At 41.5% G+C, this 17,203-nt stretch overlaps 1 protein-coding gene across 28 annotated transcripts in view; it reads right to left on the reverse strand.

The window, feature by feature from the left end:
* Positions 1-17,203, reverse strand: part of Srpk2 (SRSF protein kinase 2) — a 232,216-nt gene that overhangs the window by 10,690 nt on the left and 204,323 nt on the right. For 16 of the 28 annotated variants that reach the window (XM_076566359.1, XM_076566353.1, XM_042272874.2 and 13 more), the window contains 7 exons: positions 16,476-16,641; positions 15,289-15,314; positions 14,046-14,292; positions 12,582-13,049; positions 6,074-6,174; positions 5,873-5,980; positions 436-505 (listed from right to left, as the gene is read on the reverse strand). In XM_076566359.1, the coding sequence (XP_076422474.1) occupies positions 436-505; positions 5,873-5,980; positions 6,074-6,174; positions 12,582-13,049; positions 14,046-14,292; positions 15,289-15,314; positions 16,476-16,641 (1,186 nt within the window). The remainder of the gene's footprint in view (positions 1-435; positions 506-5,872; positions 5,981-6,073; positions 6,175-12,581; positions 13,050-14,045; positions 14,293-15,288; positions 15,315-16,475; positions 16,642-17,203) is intronic. The other 12 variants (XM_076566356.1, XM_042272875.2, XM_076566347.1 and 9 more) reach the window with 1 other exon arrangement.

Here is a 17,203-nt window from a genome sequence, read left to right on the forward strand (position 1 = left end):
TCAGACACCAACTGGAGCACCAACAATGACTGATGCCAGCTTACCACAGGCTACCCCAGCATTGCAAGCAAGGAAGGATGGAGATGGTCAGGTTTACAGAAGGAATTCAAGTCTGAATTCCCTGGTTTTCAACTGAGCTCCCAAACAGTACAGCAAAATGGGCAGCAGAGCTGTGGACAAAGGAATCAAAGAGGGCCCAGGAATCTGTCCTCATCTACCAGCTGGGTTCCTTTACCCAGAAGACCAGGAAAACTGTGTCAGGTGGGTGCTGCCCATTCACTGGCACTGAGGGGGCTTCAAACTCAAAGGAAAAGCATCTGAATTTGGTGTTTGAAAACCAAAACATGGTCTGTTTCAGTAAAATAACACAATACTCTCTAGAACCTGAGGAGGAGCAGATCCACATTAAGGGACTCAGTGGGCAACAACACTCACCTTCGTCTCTGGAATAGTCTTCCCCAGAATGCGGTTCGAACAAATAGTCTCCTGTTGCCAGCTCAAATGCCTAGGACACAACAGATGACATGCTGAGCACTTCAGAGATGGCTCAAGAGCCAGCAGGTCTCTATTAGAAGAAGCCTACATTTGCAGAGGAGCACACGCAGACCAAAGAACATCCTACAACAGCTTAAGCCCTAGTTTTCCTTCTTCTGGAAAAGTTCACAGAAGCTACAGGGATAATTTTATACGTCTTCTAATGGGAAGGGCTACTGCTCTCTTCATACTGTAGAAAGTGGAACCAAGCTACCTAGAAGTCAGCAGCAGCTCTGGTCACTGCACACTACAGCTTCTACACAGAGTGCAATAAGGCTAAGGTCAGGACTCCAGCAAGCCTGTGTGAGTCCAAGATACTTCAGAGCAGACATTGTTGTGCTTTCTTCATGTGCTTAGGATCAAGGACTAATTCCAGCATCTTGGCCATCATCAGCTCACTCAACTCCGACTCAAGAAGAGCAGCTAGAATCAAGAGACCCTTCCATTGGTGTAGCAAATCACCCTGTAGGCCTCCTTAGATGGCAGGGAACACCTCTCCTCATGCGGCTACCTACTACCACTCAGAATATTAGTGTGAAGAGAAGCCTACTCATTCTTTCTTGCTTTGCTCAGAAAAAAAGGCTCAGGACTGGGATTCTAATTTTTTAAGATGTGCAAAGACAGCAGTTGCTGTTGTTCTGATGATCAATATTTTTTTAAGGTTAACACCCATTCTAATTTCTTCCAGATTTAATACTACCATGGTTAAGCCTTCCTGCTTGCTGATGCTTGTGAATAGGTGACCATGCCTAAACCTCTCCTTCTGAGACTGCCTCTCCCATTTCTGCTGAAGAGCCATCCCCAAGGGCTGTCCCAACATCAGTCATCCTCTTTCTCTCCCTTCTAATGGCAGAGTGCTGAGAAGACTCCTTGAGGCTCATTTACCAGGAAACAGCTGTCTTAACTAGCAGAGCAGCCACACACCCTTGACTTCAAAGACATGAAAAACAACCTGACTGAGAAAGAGAAAAGCAAGAGAAAAAAAATTATGATCAGCTGGCTCTGTGCTAAGCATAAAGTCAAGACATCTGTCCTGAAGCAGGCTTGGGTCTAAAAGGGCATAGCATGGTCATCTCAGCAAAAGACAGCCTGGCAGCCCAGCACTGCCACTGCAACAAGGACACCAGCACTAGGCACAGAGGCCTCAGTTTGGGACCCCCACCTAGCCACCCAATTAACAATCATGGCAGCTGGACCAATCTCTCACAAAGAAAACTTTTCATTTGGCCCCAATTCTAAGTGGACGAGAGTGTTTCATACCTGTAAAGCAATTCAATAACCTGAAAGCCAGGATGGAAATTTAGAAACCCTAGCAGGATGAAGGAGACTTTAGAAGCCACTGGGATTCTGGTTTCAAGGAGAACCCTGGATGTGCTTTAGCCCCTGGCCTTTGTAGTTTTGTGCTCACCCTTTTCATAAGGCTACTTCTCTTTGTCCAACATCTTGAAAAAGATGATTTTGTTTTTTTGAATAGCACACAGGTTTCCAAAGTAGTACTTAAAGAAAGCTATCAATGAAATGATTTAAAAAAAAAAAAAAAAAAACCCGTGGGGCTGGAGAGATGGCTCAGAGATTAAGAGCACTGGCTGCTCTTCCAGAGTACCAGGGTTTAATTCCCAGCATCCACATGGTAGGCTCACAACCATCTGTAACTCCAGTTTCAGGGGATTTGATATCCTCTTCTGGCCTCCATGTAGTCTGCCTGCTTGTGGTGCACAGATATACATGCAGGCAAAGCACCCATACACATAAAATAAAAATAAACCTTTTTTTTTTTTTTAAAGAGGCAGACAAAAACAGAGAGAATTATAAAGAGAAAGGAAGACTGGCTCCCTGGATAGAGTGGTTCGATTTCTTAAATATGACATACAACAGGGCAAATACATGTGACAATGAAAACATTGACCCCTCCCCTTTTTTGGGTCACAAAAATGTTTTAATGCTAGCAGCTGTGGAAATAGGAAACATTATTGTCATCTACTGACTAAGCTATTCTCTAGCACAAGTTCTATTGTTAATATTCAGTATTAGGCAACTCTGGAGTCTTCCTTCGGTTCTTGGTCTAGTCCCTTTAGAGGGCTTTCACCTGGGTCACTGTTCTCAGTTCAGGGGAGAGCAAGTACTTCTTTCTCTGTTCTGACTAAATAAGGTCATGAACTGCCCAGTGCTGAAGAAGTCTGGAGAAATTTGTCAGAATTAAGTTTTGGTTTTTTCATTCTGATCATGGCCAGGACTCACCATGAAGACACAAGAGCTCCCCTATTTGGACATGGACACCTGCGTACAAAGAGGTAACACTCAGCACACAGACTTCATGTCTATATGCACTATACATTTACACCCACAAGATGCCAAAAGCCATGAATTGGCAGATTCTGCTGCCCTTCTTGGTTGTAGTTGTCCATCTACAGAGCCCAAATTCTCCTCCCAATAGCACCAGGGGCCCAATGCAGCCTTGATTAACATACCATTTGTAAAACTGGAAGGCCTATGAATTCTGCAAAAACTATCTAAGGCCTTATCAAGGCTGGGCATTATGAGGGCAAATTTAAACTCCAAAGGGGGGGGGAAGGTGGGCAAGCACTGGCTCCTCCTCTATGGCTTGCTCTCTAGGAAGAGCAAGTGACCTCAGTCACAACCTTGCAAGGAGGGAACAAAGGCTTGTTCTTTGAAAAATCCCTATTTCAGCCACTGGACTGACAAACACCTCTAAGCAGCCCCAACAGCACTGAGATAACCAGAAGCAGTCTCTTGAAAAGGGGTAAAAGGAGACAGATACAGCATTTCCTTAGTGCCATGTGATTTATTGAACTATAAACACCTTACAACAAGAGAATGATAAATGGGCAGAAAACAGCATAGAGCACAGGAATAAATCTTACGGGAGGCAAGACAGACAAGCTGGTGTAAGAGTATGCCAAGAGCTCAACTGTTATCCACATTCCTGTAATGTCCTGGTTTTCACACTTATGTCACCAAACTTAATATCCAAAATTAGAAGCATAAAATTTCATGGTTCAAAGAGTTCTCAGAGCCTGACCCATGGCAGCCCTGGCACATGGCCTTCTGTATTGCTGAGGACAATAGAAATTGGCCTTGCTCCCATCTGAAATGGGATGTACACAAACTGCCCAGCACACACAGCCCATCCATCAAGGCACTCCTTTCCTTCTGACCTGGCCCCTGCCTCCTGTGGTTTGGCCTCCACTTCCCTCTACCCTCACATTGCAAAGCAAAAGCCTCTCCACGCAGAACCTCAAAATGAAGTAACTGTCACATGGACAGTAGCTTCTTTTAACCACTAAGAGCTAGATTTTTGGTTCTCACTGAAAAACAAGTTTTTAATAAATTTAAATTTATTTTCTAGAATTATCAGAACAAGAGTCTAGGAAGGCAAGGTGTTTCATACCTGGATACATCAATCATCTCAGATAATGATAATGTGAAAGAGGAAAAGCATCTCATGTTTCTCATATCATCCCACATTATCTGCTTAACAAAATGCTTCTACATTAGGCTGGAGAGATGGCTCAGCAGTTAAGAGCACTTGCTGCTCTTGTAAAGAACCTGGGTTGAGCTCCTAGTATAGACGTGGCAGTTCAGTGGTAACACCAGTCCCAGTGGATCAGACACCCTCTTTTAACCTCCACAGGCACCAGGCATGCACAATGGTACACAGACATATACATTTGTGTGTGTGTGTGTATGTGGTTTTTCAAGACAGGATTTCTCTGTGTAGCCCTGACTGTCCTGGAACTCACTGTGTAAACCAGGCTGGACTTGAACTCACAGAGAACTGCCTGCCTCTGCCTCGTACCTGCTGGAAGTAAAAGTGTGCGTCACCACACCTGGCCAAAAATTTTGAAATGGTTAAAATGCTTTTATATTATCACTACTGGACATAAATTCAAAACAAAGATTAAATTGAGTTCTGAACACAGGTAAACATATTTATTCTGCTCGCTCATTTTCCCCACCCCCTTTCAGAAAATGAGCACTAAGCCTTGTTCAGGAACCCTTTCATTTAAATATCCAAAGAGAATTTCTTTAAAAAGCTAATACAAGATCTGAGGATGTGCTTCGAATGGAAAAATACTTGCCTAGTGGGTATGCACCTCTGGGCTCTACCTTAGAACTACAATAAAATTAAGTAATACTAAATAGAATTCACAAACACACATACCACCTTTCCCACCAAAGAACAACAAAAAGCCAACTGAGAAGAATGTGCTGACTGGCTGGATACTCAGTGAAAGACAAACTGCATTAGCTCTTGGGAAAGGACTACTCAGGCTTTCAAGTCACAGTTCAGAGCAAACGGCAACAAGATGCACAGAAGCCTGGTGCAGTAGCTATGCCTGTAACCTCAGCACTCAGGAAGCTGAGCTTTGAGATTAGTCTGGGCTACATTTCAAAAATGAACAAATAAACAGATGTTGAGCTGAAGAGATGGCTCAGTTGATAAAGTGTCTGCCATTGTCAGAACTCATATAGAAAGCCCAGGCGTGGTGGTACATGCTTATAAAACCAGGTCTAGAGAGGCAGAGACAAATAAGCCCTGGGGCTCATTCTCCAGCCAGCCTAACCTAATCAAGAGCTCTAAAATAATGAAATATCCTGCCTCAAGAAAACAAGGAGGATGGATGGCTAAAGAATAACACCCGAGGATGAACTCTGCTCTCTACTTGTTGTGCACACATGTGTACATGTGCCTACACACACATGTGCTCCTGTGCACATGATGTGTGGTGATTCTGCGTTTAGCTTAGAAAGACAAACTCAGAATGTCCAAGTCAAAGGAATGCTCCTGCTCCTCCCAGGGAAAACAAACTCAACCAAGGAAGTTTGTGCCACTATTGTTGTCTCAGGAGAGCCAGCACATGCCAGAAAACAAGGCAGAACTCTCTGCGTTTGAGTTAGAAAGAAAACGACCAATAGGAGGGAGAAGAGAGAGCTGCACCTCTGGGAGAGGCCACCTGCCTATGGTACAAACTTTCCAGTACAGTCACAGCTCTCCTGTGAGAAGGCATCTGACTTTGCCCCATGATGTGACAGGGAGCCTAACACACCCTAAAACTTTCAGAGACTAAAAGCAATTCCTTGAAGAAGTCTGACTGCTGGGGCGACAGACTGCACAGAGACTGAAGAAGAGACTGCCTGTCACAAGCCTATGCCTCAGGCATACCTGAGAAGAATTCGTCCATTGCTGACAGCACCCAGGCACAACCTCCTTCTCTTCACCCACTTTATAATGGTCATCTCCACAAGACTCCACCCCATCAAGAGGATTCAAGAGAAGTCATTTCTAGGGAAGACAAGTGGCAAAGGTGGTTCTTACCATGCACGCTGTGCTCCAAATGTCTGCAGGGGTACTGTAGCCAGCTCCTATCAGAACCTCTATGGACCTGTACTGACGTGTCTGGATATCCTCTGTGAAATGTTTATGCTGGAAAGGAATAGATGTGACAAATACCGTTTTTAAAAAAGCATCTTCTCACACAAAATCATGATTAAAATGTAAAAAGAAGACTCTACTTACCACCCAACATGCATTTCCCAGGTCAGCAATTTTTACTCTAATTTTATCTGCATTCCGAGGATCCAGAGGGTTCACCAACAGGTCAGCTGCCCGGGTTTTTGCTGTCATAAACAAACAGCAAGATAGTTAAAAAAGAAGACAAGAGATCTGCAGTGTGTGAGCCAGTTACAGCCTATTTTTTTTTTTAAGGAGAGTGAAAGGATGAGCCTAGAATCCTGCAGGTTGAACTACTGGTGAAACACTAAAGCCACATAATGATAAACACAGGTAACCAATTGCTTCTGAGCAATATGCAGTTCACCGATGTCATTTGAGCATGAATACCTTTATGGCTTAGTTTTGAACAGGAAGACGCCAAACAAGTGTTCTCACAAGTTGAAGTGGGCCATAAAAGCAGGTTTTAAGGCAACTCATTAGCTCAGATAACTCAACTTTGGGATGAGCCTGAGGGAGACTACTACAGCAGGCCCAAGTCCAGTGTTTCTGGCTTCAGAAAAGTTCTCAGCTAAGCCTTAACTATGCTTTAAGTAGTTATGAGCAGGTCAATACATTCCTCTTCATACTTAATCTGAGCCCTTACACGCTCAGATTTTTGATCATGTTGAAATGGAATTTACAGACTAAACAGAAAACTCAGATCATTGAAGAACAATAACACCCTAATTGATGAGTCCCTTTGTTCATGCCAAGTTGATGCTTATGCACACCAAGCTTCTCTCAGTGTGTATTAAACTGAGGAACCACAGTACTTGAGGGGGTTCAATTTGTTGGTAAACCCCATAGAGGAAGTAAGGCCTGTCTTGCTAATAATAGCAGGGCAGACTGTAGCAGGGTCACCAGGACGTAAAGCATCCAGATAATCCAGAGGAAGGCTACGGAATCTCAACTCTGGTCAGTGTTTGAACTCTGATGGCTTTCCCTCAGTTTATGAATCAATGGGCCAGACAGGCGTAGAGGTTCTCTTGCCTTATGCCTATACCCCTGTGTAAGGATGGTCATTCATATAGGGTCTTATCAAAGACTAGGATGGAGCTAAGGGAAAGAAAAGTAAAACAGGAACAGGAAAATAATGATAATGAAAGAAGCAGAAGAACCTAAAAGAGAAGGCAAAATGTAGAAAGGAATGAGAGCAATGTTCCAGGAGAACCACAGTACACTGATCAACAGATGAGTGACTAGATAAGACACACTTCATACTATCACTCCCCCACTGTCACTGTCAAGAACAGTATGGTTCAACTGGATCCAAATCTTAGTTTCAACACCTATGAACTGCAAGCCTAGCAAATGACAAACTCTCTGAGACTGTTTTCAGGAAAGAATGAAGAGGAATAACCCAAAGATATACAACACACACACACATATTCAAGTCAGAATACCATCTAGCTGAATGGCCAAGCCTTGATTTTACTTTAGGGTCAGTGAGTGAGCAGGCACTTGAAGAAACTATACAGACATTCTGTGCTAGACTTGAGATCAGGTAGCTTGGTTGACAGGGTACCAGGGAAGGAGGTAATTTGGAATCCACTAATCTCTCCCAGTGGTTGTCTTTAAAGACATCTCCAAAAGCTGTAGGATTCAAGTGCATTGGAAGAAATCTACTTTCAAGACAACATTACCACAGTTTAACTTCAGTTTCTTTGCAGTTAACATTCCTCTGTGATCTCACTAAACTAAATCTGGTAACATGCTACTATCCTCTAGTTTCAGGTTTATAAATAGCTTACAGTGTGTCTTAAACAATCATATGTAATTCATTTCATTAATTTAATTGTATAAGTGCACAACAGGAGATAAATTATATTCTATGTGTGTCCCTGATTTTCTTTCTCAAGTGTGCCAGTTTCTCGAGTGTGCCATCGAGAAAAGGGACCTGACTGCAGCACTCCTAAAGCCCATGTGAACACATACGTACTCACCCCTGTTGCAAACTCATTCTTAGGTGTGCCTGGACTCACACTGCTCCCTTAGATTTAGTCACCCAACTGGGACCTGTCATAGTGTTTCTTTCTCACTGATGATGCTAACACAAAAGTCTTACTGGCACTCTTTCCCTTCCACAATGAAAAGCTGGTAACTTTTCTCTGCCTCCACTAGAGCATGAATAAAAATGGCAGGTTTTATTTTAGGAAGCACTGGGATTTTAAGTCACTTTCTCAAAATCTGATCTCTTTTGTCTAGCAAGATAAGATGGCAGGTGATGAGACAGCTGCCAGTACTTTGTGTTGCACATAAGATGTTTAAAACATCCCAAACAGAGGCTCAAACAGCCTCTCTCTAGATGAGGGTCAGAACTAGGACAATTAATGCCAATACATGACAAGCATTGTCAAAGGCCTTTCTACATGCCGTTAGGGTGCCAGAACACAGTTAAAAAGACACACTAGAATGAGGAAACTCATGTCATACTCTGGTTGAAAATATAGCCAGTAATAGCCAGGTAATGGTGGCACACACCTTTAATCCCAGCACTCAGGAGGCAGAGGCAGGCAGATCTCTGAGTTCAAGGCCAGCCTGTTCTACAGAGTGAGTTCCAGGAGAGCCACAGCTACACAGAGAAACCCTGTCTCAAAGTCTCAAAATTAAAAGAGGAAAGGGGAGGAGGAATACAGACAATAATGTAAGCTCACAAGCAATTCATATTAACATGTCAGAAAACTAGATACACCACAAAGAAAAACAAAACTAAGAGAGATGGCTGCAAAAGTGATGCAAAAAAACTTTTTTTCTCTTTTTACATTTATTTACATACTGTGGAGGGAGAGGCACAGTACTTGGATGGAGGTCACACAAATACATGTGTGTTCTGGGGACTGAATTCAGGTCATCAGGTTTGGAGACAAGTGCCTTTACCTATTGTGCCATATTGATAGCCTGAGAAAACTTTTCTGGGAAGTTGACATTCAAGGAAAGCATGATGAGGAGAAGTTCGAGGCAGAGGAGCTATGTACTGCAAAGACCCTTAACCACAGTCCAGCACACAATCTGAAAATTTCTGAACAGACCACCAGCTTGGGTGGCGCAAAGACATCAGCATGCTGTTAAGAAGTACTGTGGAGTGCTCAGGATTTGCGGAGGAATGAGTCCGAGTATCAAGCTTTGTGAGAAACAGAAGCCAGTTAGATCATTTGGGGAACAGGGAAAAGATAATGGGACAGGCTTTAAAAGATGCATGTGTACGTCTAGGTAGAGAATAGCCTAAGGATCAAGAGCTAAAATGCAATGTCCATAACATAGCAGCCTGAACAAGGACTGATTGAGAAGATTTTGGAGTGAAGACTCCAAAGAGACCCAGTAGTCAAATAACAAGACCATTCTGCTCTGGGCCTTTGCCCTTCAGATGTCATAAGACAAGGTATGTCCATTAGCTGGTTTAGCTATTCCAGCAGCTAATATCCTAAGACATCTCCTCATCACAACCATCAAAGGCTATCAAAGTACTGGAAGTCTATATTCTTTTACCTGGCATCTAAGTTCTTTGAACATCATAATTTGGCCATCACCTGTCTTTTACTATTTTCTAATGCGTACATTTTGCTCTAATGGCAAAAGTCAGCACAAACTCACACTAATGCTTACTTCTAGGGATGGGGTGCACTGTTTTATCATACTATTTTCAAACTAAAGAAGAAAACTGAGTATGAACTAAGTTAAAAAAAATCTTTAGTTAATTCTTCAGATGATAAATTCTTAAATATTTACAAGTATCCTAGTATGTATAGCATGCAGTTTCTATATAATATACATATACCATGGCATATACAGCTATTTGTTGAGCTAGACTTCCAAAACATCCATTTTAATACACAGAGGTGACCTAATAATTCATTTCTGTACTTCAGTTGATTGTTATGTTGCTCATGGGCACATGCATCACTGTGGAGATGACTGCTGGACCCCATGAAGAGCTGTGAAGAATTAGGAATAAGGGAATTTATCTGATTAACATGATGTAAAACTTTAGCATCAACCTGGAAGAGTGATTTGGAAGGAAGTCAGAATGGTAGGTAGAGACAATGCACAGACAGAAACAATACAGTCCAGCAATGGTCTGTACCTTAGGGCCAAAGAAGGAGGGTCCTATTTTGAGAAGGGGTTGGCAAGGGTGTCCTAGTTTGCTTTCTGTTGCTATAATAAAACACTGACCAAACCAACTTCCACAGTATAGACCATGATTGAGGAAAGTCAGGTCAGGAACTCAAGCAGAAATCCAGAGGCAGAAACTGAAGTAAAGACCACAGAGGAATGCTGCTTATTGACTTGTTCCCCACAGTTTGCTCATCTTTCTAATACAGCCCAGAACTACTTGCCCAGGGGTGGTACCACCCACAGTAAAATGGGCCATCTCACATCAATCATTAATTAAGAAAATGACCCAGAGACATGAACACAGGCCAATATGATAGAAGCAATTCTTCAACTGTGGTTCCTTCTTCCCAGATGACTTGTGTCAAGTTGACAAAAACTACCACACAGGGCATATGACAGAAAAGAATGGGAGTGCAGATGATAATCAAAACAATACAGGTATATTCTAGCTAAGATCTGTAGCAGCCCTGCACACTGCTTACCTCACACCATCATTCTCACTGGGGAATGGAAGCACTAGGCAGATACACTTTTCCCTAGGCCCCACATGCTGCCCTGACTCAGTAGTTATTGAGTGAATGAACAGGGATTGAGCCATCAATGCCATAGAAGTCAATGGAAATCATGTGAAGGCCCAAGTAAGTCAGAAAAGAATAAGGTCAGAACAGAGATCAGGAGAGTGGCAACACTTAAGATGCATAAGACCTGGTAAACTTCCCCAAGAAACAGCAAAGCAAGCAGAAACTGCAAACAGAGGAACACGGGGGGGGGGGGGGGGGGGGGGGGGCGGCGCTGTGGAGAGACAGTAGGGCCCAAGCATAAATTACTCCTCTCACTCCTTCAAAGACAAAGCAGACAAGGAAGCTGCACAGCATCCTGCCAATCAAGAGATAAAACTAGCTCTCTCAGTGTCCAGGTGTTCTTTACATAAAAGCTATGAGTTTTCAGTTAAATTATCTTTCTACAATGGAATTTTAGGTTTTGCCTAAATTAGAATTAGTCCCTTCCTTATTCATTACAATTATAAATTCTCAATTTTTCGTAAGAATTTTTTTTTTCCCCATTTCAGGCCTGGCTTCCCAGCATGAATGATAATGTGGTAGGTGGAATAAAACAAGGAACCAAGACCCAAGAGTTACTAGGAGGACTATGCTGAGCTGTTCACCATGTCTGGGCCTCAGATACTACCAATGTGACATAGCAGTAAAAAGTATGCCTGTTAGGAGACTTTAAGCAACCAGTGTACATGGACTGAATTTTTTTCACACATAATTTTACACATAGCATTTGCTTCAATAGTAACAACATTAGATTTGGCCACTATTTCCCTTTAATAGAAGAAGAAATTAAGTACAAGGAGTTTAATAAACTGAAGTACCATGACTATTAGGTTTTAAATGGGGATTCAATTTCCTATATTTGAAGCCACTGTTCTAAACTATTATGTAAAAAAATGAGAAGCTATTGCATAAATTGCTTTGTATATGAATGTGAAAATGTGTGAAAACTGAGCTGCAATAGAAACAATAAAAGCAGAGAAGATATAAATCACTGGTGCCATTGCCAAGAAATGAACCTGTATTTCTATGTGAACTCTACCACTCCCTGGCCAGACCAAGAGTGAGGAGTAAACCATGCACTGCCAAGTGAGCAAAACATAAAGCTAGGACAATTAATTATAGCCAGTGAGTAACAAAGGTGCTAGCCTGGTGCAACTAAAGAGGCTGAAGAATCTTTTGCCTATTGGGCTGGCTCAATTACTTGCCACGTGTTAAAAATGCTCTTGGCAGTAGAGGGCAGAGAAGGATTCTGAACTTTTCCACTAAGGGCCAGAATACGGACATTAACTGTGATACCCAATCTTTCATTCCTTAAATTATTCTGCAATTAGCTACATGGAATTTGCTCCCAAAATATAGTTCTGAAGATAGGGTGTCAAGTAGATAAAAACCTAAGATCCAATCTATAATCTGCCATCATACTTTCTCAAAAGCAGAATTTTATAAACAAGGACAACTATCAAATAAAACACAACTTGTTTCTTGGTATAGCTGAAAACCGCCAGGTATTCCCTTCAATAGAAACAAAACCCAAAGACACTACTACCAGCTAGAAAAGGGTTGTATGTAGAAAGCTATGAAGTTGTTAGTGGTGAAGGTGATTTAAGTATTTGATGTCACAGAATATATACAATAAAAGAAAAATGTCCAGGGATAGGATTTCAGAGAGTAAGAGAAACTCAGGCAGCATATGACACATTTCTAAAGCATTTCATTGGTTCTTGAATATTAAGCATTGAAATTAAAGGGTTAGTAACACATTTACATGTCTCTTCCCCTTTAGCCAACTCCTTTCACAGTGTTTACCAAAGTATGACCTTGCCCAGTGAAAGCAGACAGAGATGGACAAAGACACTTACTTTTTGGCAAATCTCCAGTACTAGAGGCTGAAACTGTCCTGCTTCTGTCATGGGATGGACTGCTTTCCTCTTGCTCAGTAAGTGGTGATCCCTCTGAAAGCTCAGAACCACAGGCCACAGGTTCTAAGGGCCCAGAAAACAATGATGTGGAAAACTCTGGACTCTTATGTTGTCCATTTGGCAATTCACCATTGAACTGTTCATAGGAGCTGCCATACGTGTAATCACTCTCTGCATTTGGCTCGTCTAGGTTATATTCCTCAGGATTTGCACAGTCATCCTCATCATCCTCTTCATCCTCCAGCTGCTGTTCCAATAAAAATGGACCATTTTCAATATGGCCATTGGCTTTAGGGGACTCCATCCATGTAGGATCTATGTTTGCAAGTTCCTCTTCAACATCATCTTCATCCTTCTCAGCATTTTCCTTCTCTGCATCTTCTTTTTCTTCCTGGTCTTCAGCTTCACCTTAAAAAATATGGGGTTAAGATTAAGAGTCATGACTCTCCTTGCATAGATGTACTAGTTAGCTTCTCCAATAAGAGACACTTTTCTTTGTATTTTTTTCATTTTGATTTTGGTTTTTCCAGACAGGGTTTCTCTGTGTAACTCTGGATGTCTTGGAACTCAATTTGTAAACCAGGCTAGAGTCAACTCAGAGTTGACCGCCTCCAAAAGTGCTGGGATTAAAGGTATGTGCCACCATACCCAGCTAAGATGCTTTTAATGTACCACAGCACATGTCTATTGGCTTTCAAGGCAATCTTATTTGCTGCTTACTTAATAATTTGCCTTCTATTTTCAGGAACAAGTTAGCTCTTGAGGTAAAATTCTGAGTAAAACTGGACTTTCGTTTCAACCCTTCCCCACCGCTTTTTTCAAAGATGCTAATTGTAGCTGATCTTTAAGATTTTCATTTTAAATTGTGTGAGTAAGTGTGTGTGTGTGTGTGTGTGTGTGTGTGTGTGTGTGTGTGTGTGTGTGTACATGCTCATGGCCTCGGAGGCCAGAGGCATCTGATCTCCTTAAAGAGGGAGTTACAGTAGGTGTGAGCAACATGACACAGGTGGTTCCTCTGCAAGACTCCTGATCAATGTTTCTGGCCATTCACCCTTCCTCTGCAGTTTTAGAGTGAGATTCATGGTGCACTAAAGCTAGGCAAAAAGTTAATCACAAAATAAAAGAAGGGTCATCATTAACAGGAAAAAGACATGATGTTTCTCTCAGGCTTCCTTCTTCCTTTTTTGAAAACCTACTTTGAAATGTTAACATATGCCCAGCAGACATTTTACAAATGGAGTACAGGCGGCTTCCCATAATCTCTATTAAGGAGTTAGGGAAACTCATCCTTAATATTCGAGGTAGCAGCACAAAGCCAACCTGTGTGGTACATTGGCTGGTCCCTTTGTGCAGCTCCAGGACATACACCCATCAGCTCTCTTTCTTGCTCCCAGTTATACTAACCATTATCTTTTGCTGCCTCTTCTTCAGCTGCCTCCTCTAATTCTGCTGCCTTTAGTTTCACCTCTGGGTGATATTCATCATCTTGCTCATTGGAAGGTATGGCAGAGGTGATGCTTTCCTCTATGATTTTCCTTTCAGCTTCTCGCTCCAATTCCTCAATCTCCTGTAGGCGTTTCTCCAGCAACTCAGCCTGCCTTTTCTGTTTCTTTTTCAGCTTTTTCTTCTTGTTTTTAGATATTTTTCCTATCTACAACATGGTAAGAAAGTACCACAAGTCAGGTGCTTCTTCTTAAACACTCTTCAGGAGTATAAGTGCTGGCAACATGGCGAATTCTAACTCTGCTTTTTCATGATCTACCTTAGGGTAGGATTGTGCTCATACTGTTGATCTTCCCCTTGAAGGGACATACCTTCCATTGGAAAGTCCAGGAGAACTGAGTACCTTGAAATACCTGGCAGGCTCTGAGCAAGAATAACTTGCAAGCTTTCTTTGCTGCTGCCTATATCCAGAATCATTGTCACTCCTTAACAACAAAAACAAACACCTACCAAGACAGGTGGCCAACAGCACTGTCTGAGTTTGGCTCTTATACTGAGCTGTAATCAACAGCCAATTTAACATGAACTTTCAGAAAGAAGCATATAACATAAAAGGACAAAAAAAGGAAAAGCCACAGTTTTCTATACCTCCAGCTACAGCCATATGTCTTGGAAAGTATTGGCAAAGAGTACCTTTAAAGTTTCATAGGCCCATAAGCCCAAATCCTTAATCAGGATAGAACTATAAAAGGGATTTGGATTTTCTGGCAACATTTCATCAGATCTGAACTTCTCTTCCAAGACAATAGGTCCACAGAACAGATGATGCTCACTCATACTTAAAACAGCTGGCTATAAAAAATTAAAAGGGTTTTGGCAAATAAGATACCTAGAGGCTAAGCAGATGTAATTTTAAAAAGATTAAAAGAATCTTTTAACTTGATGTAAAACCTTGCAATTCACTGAACTTGGCCAACTATAGCTCAGAGAGCACAGGAGTCTGGTCTCACAGTAGCTTTGACTATTCCCATCCATGGCAGGAAGCCAAGCTGTTTTGGGGGATGGAGGTGGAGGGTAGAATACAGAGCATATATTAATGTCTACTTTTAAATTAATAAAGACTAGAACATTTGCTAAATAATTTGAGAAGCTCAATAGAGAACAGTCCCTTTTGACATGCTCAATATACATGTAAAATACTTACAGGTTTTTGCTGTGGAGCCGTACTCACTAAAACAAAACAAAACAAAATGGGCATTCAGAGGAAAACAGGTACCTTTGGACAATATGATTTGAAAAATGAAATAATACTGTCTTTTAATAACTACCCAATTTCTAAAAACTTAAAGCTCTGGAGTTTCTAAAGATAGGAACCAAGAAAAAGTTTATGCAATGCAAACAACACCACTGACTCTTACTGGGCACAAGAAAAGCTGTTCATATATAAGACACTTGTCTTGCAAACAGCCTCTCCCAAAGCACTGACTGACAAATTGAGAATGGAGGAAAGAAGAAAAAGAAATGAAAGAAGAGTTTGTAAGCCTGTTATAGAACAAAACATGTTTTACAAATAAGGCAATGAACATTTTAGATGAGAAGACTTACATTTGAAAACTACTTGAAAGCATCCTACAACTAAACTAAATCACACTGTACAGCACACTGCAGCAATGATGCTAGAAGTCAGCCTTACAAGCATTAAAAACTTTGTAAATTGGTTGCATGAGCTAATACCATCATGATGGCATATGAGATGAGGCAAAAGCACACCTCTCAGAAGCCCCTGTCAGTCACAAGACTTTTATCCCTTTAGCCTGTACATTTGCTGGGCAATGTACCAGGGCACAGGCAATGTGATTACATTGGAAGCATAGCCAGTACTTCACTACCACCAATGAATTCTATGAAATTCAGAAGAAAAACTATGGTAATGCTCAAGTGACCTGGTCCCCTATCCCACTCCCCAGCCCTAAATCTTTCACAGCTAATACCAAGTGTATCAGTTAAACTAAGAAGGATGCAGCTACATTAACTTAAGAGAAGAAAAGAGTTTTATGAAATCTAAATCAGAAAAAAATCAGGTGACTGCAGGTAGGCTACAAGAGACCTGTTATATATTCTCCATAGCGACTTCAACCAACACAATGACATGCTCCTATGTAAATGAAACAACAGCTAATAATTCAGATGGTCTTTTAGTAGAGAGCAAAGGTAAGGTGGTACAAACAACTAAAATAAAATTAACTAGAATATCTCAAAAAAGTTAGCAAGTCCAAACTCATAGAAAAAGTGCCTAATATGTACGCATCAAACTCAACTGTCTCCAATGCATAACTTTGAAAGCTCACAGCCCCCAAGCAGACTGAAGCAGTGAGGGCTCAGCTCCCTCACCTGCAGACCCAGAAGGAGGAGGAGCACCTGCTTTCTGCCACTCAGTAGCCTCAGCTGCCATTCTTCGCACATATGCATCATCTACACACATCAAGATGTTTTCCGGCTTTATGTCGGTATGAATTATCTTGCATTTACTGTGTAGATAATCTAACCCTTGAAGGACCTAGACATAGTAAAATAAGAAATAAGAAAAGAAAGGACTTATTAGTACTTTTATTATATAACTTAGTCACAAAATATGTAGTTTTCCCACATATTATTTCTTTTTTTTTTTTTTTCTTTTTTTTTTTTTTTTTTTTTTTCGAGACAGGGTTTCTCTGTGTAGCTTTGCGCCTTTCCTGGAGCTCACTTGGTAGCCCAGGCTGGCCTCGAACTCACAGAGATCCGCCTGCCTCCGCCTTCCGAGTGCTGGGATTAAAGGCGTGCGCCACCAACGCCCGGCCCAACATATTATTTCTATATATAAAATGGAGTACAATTTTATAGGCACAGATGGATATTTACTTGAAAAAGAAGAATTTCTTTACAGGCAACCAATGTGCATCACTGTAGAACTCATTTATGCTCACAGACACAAATGAATCTCTCCATATGTCCTTAATAACAACTTTATACAAAAATAAAGCCAAGCTTTGAGAGATGGCTCAGTTGTAAAGAGCTCTTTCAGAGGCCCTGGGTTCAGTTTCTGGCATTCATATGTGACTCACAACTATCTGTAACTCCAG

The sequence above is a fragment of the Peromyscus maniculatus genome, chromosome 3 (genome assembly GCF_049852395.1).
Source record: "Peromyscus maniculatus bairdii isolate BWxNUB_F1_BW_parent chromosome 3, HU_Pman_BW_mat_3.1, whole genome shotgun sequence".
Lineage (NCBI taxonomy): Eukaryota > Metazoa > Chordata > Mammalia > Rodentia > Cricetidae > Peromyscus > Peromyscus maniculatus.